The sequence below is a fragment of the Cryptomeria japonica genome, chromosome 5, assembly GCF_030272615.1.
Source record: "Cryptomeria japonica chromosome 5, Sugi_1.0, whole genome shotgun sequence".
Lineage (NCBI taxonomy): Eukaryota > Viridiplantae > Streptophyta > Pinopsida > Cupressales > Cupressaceae > Cryptomeria > Cryptomeria japonica.
Window position 1 is genome coordinate 161,042,725 of NC_081409.1, and position 8,525 is coordinate 161,051,249.

General features: G+C 33.7%; 1 protein-coding gene across 1 annotated transcript; it reads left to right on the forward strand.

Annotated features, from left to right (window-relative positions):
- On the forward strand, positions 1–1,152 carry LOC131072741 (uncharacterized). Its single transcript, XM_058009004.2, has one exon. It carries the CDS (start codon positions 161–163, stop codon positions 851–853), a length of 693 nt encoding a protein of 230 aa, XP_057864987.2. The 5' UTR covers positions 1–160; the 3' UTR covers positions 854–1,152.
- The last annotated feature ends 7,373 nt before the right edge of the window (positions 1,153–8,525 follow it).

Below are 8,525 nucleotides of genomic sequence, written 5' to 3' on the forward strand. Positions count from 1 at the left end.
TTCAAATCCACTCTGTAAATGACATCCTAGCGTACGGGCCAAAGTCTTATATAAACCCCACTACTCCATTCATTTTCTATAAGAAAGATAAGCTGCCGAACAAGTAGCTGTTTGGCGTGCGATAGGATATCTTGCTGTGGTGGAAAATCTTGGCTGTAGAATGGCCAGTCGCGCTGCTGCAGTGCTGGGGTTGATAGCCCTGACGGCGATGTTAATGGGCCAAGCTACTGAAGCTGTCGATTTCGCATTCTCTAATAATGCCCAGGGAACCACCGGTGGCAACAGATTCGATCAAGAGATTGGCCAGAGCGGAGCCCTTGAAATTATGGACTCCTCCACCAAATTCATCTGGGACACCTTTCACCAGCAATCGGCTGCAGATAGGAAGAATGTGGACAAGGTTACTCTCATCGTGGAGAGCATGGACGGCGTTGCCTATACGAGTGGAGACCAGATTCACCTGAGTGCAGATTATGTGGGCAACTACGGAGGGGACGTGAAGGCAGAAATTAGGGGAGTTTTGTACCACGAAATGACGCACGTGTGGCAGTGGGACGGCAAAGGCAATGCTCCCAGTGGTCTCATTGAGGGCATTGCAGACTATGTGCGCCTCACTGCCGGGTTAGCTCCTTCTCACTGGGTTAAGCCCGGCAGTGGAGACAAATGGGACCAGGGTTATGATGTTACTGCCTATTTCTTGCAGTATTGTGAAAGTATTAGCTCTGGATTTGTTGCCAACATGAACACCAAATTGGCTTCTGGATGGGACGTGGGATTCTTTAATGACATCACTGGCAAATCCGTTGATCAGCTTTGGAGCGACTACAAGGCCAAGTATGCTTCTTCTGGTTAAAGGGAGTTTTGTCTCTCTTTTATGATTCACATGTTATGGCTCACCAAGTTAAATAAGTGAACTCCAAATGGGAATTGTATATTCTTCCCCAAATGAAAAGAATAAAGGGGATTAATCCCTAATTAAACAAACCTTTAAATTGGGGTTTAATCTCTAATTAAATAAACCTTTAAATTGGATCTGTTTCTTTTAATTTAGAGATAGTTGATGTCAACAATGTAAGTATGATTTTATGATATTGGCACATGCAGTGATTAATCAAATGCACACAAATTTAAAGAATCATGTTTAAGGGGTTGGGTTTAATTAGTTAAAACATTGAGTTGTTATTATGGAGGTCCAAGTTCAAATCTCAAAGGGAGAATTTAATATGAAATTCTAAGTTGTGGTACTTGGTCTTTCAAAATTGGCTTCTAGTTTGGAGGTGGTTTCTAAATAAGTGGATTTCTAAGATGCGACTCTTGGATTTCTAGTGTGGTTACTCAAAAGAGTTGGCATTAGTCTCATTGTTATGCTCACAAGAGCTTGTATTAGTCTCATGTTTATTCTTATATGAGAAAAATATTTGATGTCTACAATGCAATCATAAACTTTTAAAATATGAGAAAAAGAATAAAGGGGATTAATCTCCAATTAAATAAAAATTTAAACTGGATTTGTTTCTTCTAATTTAGAGATAATTGATGTCTACAATGCAACCATGATTTTATGATATTGGTACATGTAGTGATTAATCAAATGCACACATATCTGTATTGTTTTGTGATTAATAGTTTTTTTTTAGTATGGTTTTAATTATATATTAAAATTTAAAGAGTCAAATTTAATGAATCATGTTTAAGGGGTTGGGCTTGATTGGTTAAAACATTGAGTTGTTCTTATGGAAGCTCAAGTTCAAATTTGAAAGGGAAAATTTAATATGAAATTCTAAGTTGTGATACTTGGTCTTTCAAACTCGGCTTCTAGTGTGGAGGAATTTAATGATTCATGTAAATAAAATAAATTATTTTTCATTCAATGGATTATTTGGACACATGTTGAGAATGGTATTTACTTTGATCAACATCATTTTAATTTTTTTCATAGCTAATATTGATGTTTTGCAAAATAATCATCACATGATCTTCTCTTTTGAATTTTTTTTGTCATTATATATTAAAATATATTATTATTGAACTACAAGTATAACTATTAGTTTTCTCTTAGTTATTGTAACTAAAATATTAAAATTAGAAACTTACGATATAACAATATATGCAACAAATAATTAAATATTTCAACATGTTCCAACACAAAGGTTAGGACACCTTAATTCCAACATTCTTCCACTCATTGAAGACCTATCAATAGTCAAAACTTTGTCACCTGCTGAAGGCTCCAAGGCCCATAGAACTGTCACACCATCTTAATTTCTCAATTCTCATTGGCTTCGTTAGTGCATCTATAATATTCACCAAAATATCAATCCTTTTAACCTTCACCTTTCCATCTTCCACCATATCACAAAGTAATATTGTACCTTAATGTGCTTTGTTTTGGCATGGAAAGTAGAATTCTTCGCTAATAAAATGGCACTTTAGTTGTCATAGTAGACATTAATCTATACTACATCAAAACCAATACTAGAATACAAACACTTAAGCCAAATGGCTTTCTTACAAGCATGAGTGGTTGTCATATAGTCTTCTTCTATGGTGGAAAAAGTGATTATAGTCTACTACCTACTTATCCAACTAATAGCACCACCAAATATTGTAAAAACATGAACACTATGTCCAAGATACCAAATAATACTCATTTAAAGTATTTTCATACTTAGATTAAATATTCTTGGATTTGACTATATAAAAAACTTTCTCTATCATTATTTTGGATCAGACTCCATGATCATCATCAGATTAAGAAAGTTTGAAAGCTTATATAATTTAATTCAAAAGTATTATCTTCTCATCCTAATGTAAACAAAATTATATACATAATCTAATAATACCATATAATCCAATTCGATAAGTCATTCTAGGGGAGCCATGAGAGGGATAATTCAAGCAACCAGCTAGGGTTTTCAAAAAGTGCTTAAACTAGCATGCCATTCTATCTTGTTTGTGGTGTACAAGGTTTAACTGCTAGGTTTTCTTGTTGGTGTTGTGCCAATAAATTATTAAAATATATTAGAAACAAAATGCCACTCAATCTTAATTGTATCCATTCAATTCTAATGTCTAGAAGAGGTTAATCCTCATGTGAGAAAAATGAACCATTGAGTAGTGAAAAATGAGGCCACTAGTGAAAAGGAAAAGAAGATGTTGTTCCACTAGGATATATTGGATATCTTACCTAACTCATGCATGGAATTAGGGGCTAAAAAGGATTTTAAGGATAATTGTGCTATTTGCATAGATATTGACATACCTATTTCAAGGTGAGAGTTGTTCTCTTGCTTTTAAAGGAATAGGAACATGCCCATTCTCCTATCAAACCCTTGGTCTTTTTATTTGGCCATAATAATTTTCCTAAATGTATTTATCGATGTGTATTTACTTAGGGTTTTGGTGGGATAATATCAACATGTGACTAAAATTTTAGAAGTGATGGTTCAATTTCGATGGATATAAATAAGATGACAATAATTGACTATTTTGAGTTAAATAAGAAATATTTAATTGAGATTGAATTGGGTAAATTTGAATAAAATAAAAAAATTGCATAGAAAACCTTTACAAGAGATGAAACGCCCCAATATAGAAAAATATATGGAACAAAAGGAAGGTACCCATATTTGATTAAGAACAAGAAAATTTTTAGTTCACAATATTTTAGAGATATTTTGTTAAACCATACTATTCATTATGTCAGATCTTAGGGAAGGATGTTCAAAGTAGAATGGAAACTAGTTTAAACATGATGGCTATGAGAATAAAAAATACAAATGTCAATGTTGAGTATGAGTTGGCCTCTTACATCAAAAAGAGATTATGGAAGGTCAAAAAAGGGTACCCAAATGTCACGTTGTTCTAGACATTCTGATTTTTCAATTGGATCAGAAGCATTGGTAGCATTCCAGGATCCCTTGAAGAGTGGATACAATCTAAAATATGGAAAATCGAGGAGGTTTGATCGTGAAGGTTTTATAAATTGATTAAAAGATGAGCATGTGAAAAGAGGCCCTTATTTTCATGAAGTCTTCTATGAGGAGGATGTGATAATGAGCATTACAGTTGAGCATTACAAAAAAGAAAGAAGTGGGTGACACTGTTGAGCATTGAAGCAGAGAGAAAGAAATGGGATCCAAGCTTCCCAAGTTTTGACCTTGAAGAAACAAAAGAATTCAAAATGATAGAGCTCATGTTGAGTAATTTTGAATAAAGATATGGGAGAAGCATTGCAACAAAAGAGAAGAGGCCTATAGTAGAAGAAAGGCTAGAATATATGCCTCCTAGATTACAAGAATTAAAGGACAAAGGTATTAATATTGTTGAACCTTACGGCCAACTAGCATAGAAACCATAAAAAAGAAAGAGGACTGAAGTTCAACCTCTTATTGTGCCTTATGAAGTTACTAAAGAAATGAGAGAAATTGAGGAGCCACTCAAACAATATTTAAAATGGCTATTGAAGAAGAGGTTAATCAACCTCTAAAATCACCTCTAAAATATGATCTCAAAGGAAAAGTGCCTCAAGATCAGGTAAATGTTCATACATCTATCCATTCAACCAAATCGATGGTGAAAGGGTGGTGAAATCTTCTTAGTTTTAGTAGATGTTGATTTCATCATGACCCTAGAGTTTAAAGGATTTTGGATTAAGAGGAAATCCAAAGAACAAAATGAGAATAAGTTGGGACTAGAAGAGCCAAAGCAAGGTAAGGTGGTCTCTCTTGATGAAGCAATCTTGATGATATTAATGTAGCCCTTGAAGAGGAAACACAAATGGTGTAGGAAAGTGGTATTCTTTTGGTTCCAAACTGGAAATTTGAAGATGTTTGCCTATTGAATTAAATCAAATAGAAAAAGGATCCATTATTTTCTACTAATTTTGGTAGTGAAAGATGTGTTAGTGGAATAGGGTACCACCCAAAGCTTAAAGCATTATCTTAATGGGTAAAGGCCCCAAGGACATGAAATCCACAATTTCTACTAATTGTGCAAGAAACAAGGGATAATGGTATCATAATAATAGTGAGGAATACCATAACTATGGAGCCCACCACCAACACCATGGACTCAAAAATATTTATTCCACTACAAGTGGCAATCAAAACATTCATTTTCATGTGACCTCTCTTTGTGCAATTGTTCTTCTTATCTTTAGTAAACTCCAAATCTAGACTCGAAATTTAAAGAAAGCATTAATCTATTTTTCCTTATATGTCAAAAAATTAGAATCTTAAAGTGAAGATTGAATTATAACCAAAAGAATGTAGAAAGTCATTGTATGAGTAGATAGTGGTTTTAAATATATATAAATTTAAAATTCATAATTTTTAAATAAAATAATATAAAAATTAAAAAAATTGTGTTATGACAACAATGATCATAGTGTTGAACAAGCTATCATAATTGTAATCACACAATAGATATTGTGAATAGTGAAGCCAAAACACTACTATAGTTTAAACATAAAGTCATTATGTATACATCGATAATACATAGTTCAATACCATAATGTCAATAAAAAATGTTATTTATTAAGTATATTGATGGAAATATAAAACATCATCAATAAGTATAATGTTAGTATCAAAGGAAATCCAAATAGGCATAGAAGAAAAATAGGCATGAGACATGACACTTTTTCATAATATTTATTCCATGATTCACAATATCACTTGACATAAACTTACATTAAAACTCGATAAAAGAGTTAGTAAGTAGTATTCATACAACGAAAAACTCATCAAGAGACCCTTATTTCTAACATATTATTTTAAGATGAATGGTTTGGTAATATTGGTGTGGGGAATGCCTGCAATTCTACAACCTTCTTTAATACCATTCCAAAGGTTTCACTCATATCTCTTTTCTCATAATTCATGTCTATTGGAAGGCTGCAATTAAATGAATGTATTAAAGAAGTGAAAGTAAAATGAAGGATTTAATGAGCTAAATTAAGTCTTAACCATATTAGTCTTCCAACTTCAAATGGTATCAACTCAATCTTGTTCCTTGTATGCCATTTTACTATTCTCACCATTGAAAAACCTCTCTAGCACCTTCCACTTTCCCTCCTACACTCTTTATCTCACCAACTATCTCTTTAATCCTTTGACCGTATTGTTGGATATTCTCACCTTCAGACATTCTCATGTCATCAATTTTTCCTCTTAAATTCTCCTCTTTGGCAATATTAACATGTTCATCACTGCTATAAATCTCTTCTGATTTCTTCCATACTTCATATGCATTTTAAAGACCATGAACATCTACATATTCCACATAAAACAAGGAACTGATAATAGCCTCTAATGAATGGTGATTTTCTTGTTGTTCTTTCTTCTGATCATCAGTCAGGGGTCTAGTAGGTGTAATATACTTATTTTCTATATGATCCCAATACAGACTACCAAGACTCTTAATGTAAATCTTCATTCTATCACTCCTTATTCTATAGTTATCTTTATTGAACTTCGGACCTTCTTTCTTCATCATGATGTACAAGGTCTTTTCCTCAAGCTATTAGGCTTTTAGATTAAGAGGACCTAAGGTGGTCTGATACCAATTGATGGTATGATGAAAGAGTAAGTATCTGGTAGAATACTGAGAGGGAGGGAGTGAATCCGTATATTGGAAAACTCATACAAAGTTCCCAAACTCAAACTCAGTTAAACAAAGTAAACATACCTTAGTCAAGATCAATATTCATTGGAATACTTGATATCAACCGGTTTAATTCTTATAACAAATTAAGAATAAACAACTTCAATCTTGTAAACATCAACAATGCTTAATCATAACTCAACATATTCATCTCTCAATGCTTCTACATATCATGCCTTATCATAAGTTAACCAAATGAACAAATAAGATCACAATCACAAAAGCATTCACCACTTGACACAAATGTTTATACGTGGAAAACCCAAATAGGTAAAAACCACGGTGAGATGAGACTCACAAGGATAGCTATCTGAGCTCTTTTGAAGTTCACCCTGTTAGGAGCCAAGCCTGTTAAACCTTTACAATAAGTCCTGTTAAGAACTAATTCTGGGTATGAATCACCCAGTTAAGGTATTTACAAATATGCCTTAATGAAAAGCTCAATACCCTGTTAGGAGTAACCTCACTGGAGGATTTAAGAATCCAAGCTAATGGACCTCCTTGTTAGAGGATTTAATGAGTAACGAAGCTTGTTAGAGCTTATCCAGTTAAGGGATTTTACTTTTGTTGTAATTGTTAGAAAAAAATAGGTTTTCTTGATCTATCTGAGTAGCACTATATTTTCTTGATCAGATCCTTCTAAGCTTCAATCTGCCTTCACTCAAAGTGTAGATCCATTCACTGATTGGGAAACTACACACTCAACTGATTTCAATCAATCTTGCCAACAACCTTTACAAACAACTTCATCAACCTTAAATACAAATCAATTAGGTCGGTAACACAACAAAAATCTAATTCTCATCACCGATATTATAAACAAGTTGGTGCAATCTTGACCATTAGAAATCATGACAATCTCTTCATACTCTTCAAGAAAATTCCAACTGCTCTATGATCACCACTTCATCAGACTTGCAACTCATCACACGCTATGCATTAGATACAATCCACTTTGCTCCTTCCCAAGACAAAAAACAAATGCGCCAAAACAATTTGAACATATCCTCATACAATGATCACATGTGTTTCCATCATTACTGCTTATCAGATAATAAACCAATAAAGTTGATTGGTTAGGGTTTAACAACTAATAGGTTTTATCGGTTACATTACATAGAAAGGTTTAACCCTTTACACCAGTTCACCAGTTCAACTCACAAAATTTACATACCAGTTTACAACATCTTCCACAAAGCTCATCTTACCAGTTACTAGCCAATATGAAAAACAACAATATCAACAATGACATGAATACCATTACCGGTTTAGTTGATATCAATGACAACATATCATTAATGCAATCTCTATGCAAAATGCCAACAATCTCAAAATTCCAACAATCTCCCCCTTTGGCATTGATGGCAATACAAATATCAACTCCTCTGCTTGTTGTTGAGATTGGTGAATAGTAATCTTGGTTTACATTACTAAGTATTCACCTTGTTGTTGTCTGTCTTCAGCCTGTCACTGGTTCACCTAATCAGAAACATAATTCTTCTCCTCAATCACATAATTCTTCTCCCCCTTTGACAACAATGCCAAAGTGAAAGTAAAATGTATAATTCTGAAACTTGATGCTCCCCCTGTGGAATACATCCACTTCTTCATCAATCCATGTAAAATTCTGTTAGTGGTTCAGGGATTGATGCAATCAACATCATGCTCAACTAATTTCATGAAGAGGGACAACCCCCAATTGACTTATAAGATACCCAAAAGTGGTCTTAGATATAGGTTTGGTAAAGATATCTGCAAGCTGCTCCTTGGTAGAAACATGCTCCAAGATAAAATCTTTACTTGAACTTTTTCCCTCAAGAAGTGATATTTCAATTCAATGTGCTTAGTCCTTGCTTGCA

What these genes read in the sequence shown, in the direction of transcription:
- LOC131072741 (XM_058009004.2), top strand. Translation starts at nt 161, where the DNA reads ATGGCCAGTCGCGCTGCTGCAGTGCTGGGGTTGATAGCCCTGACGGCG.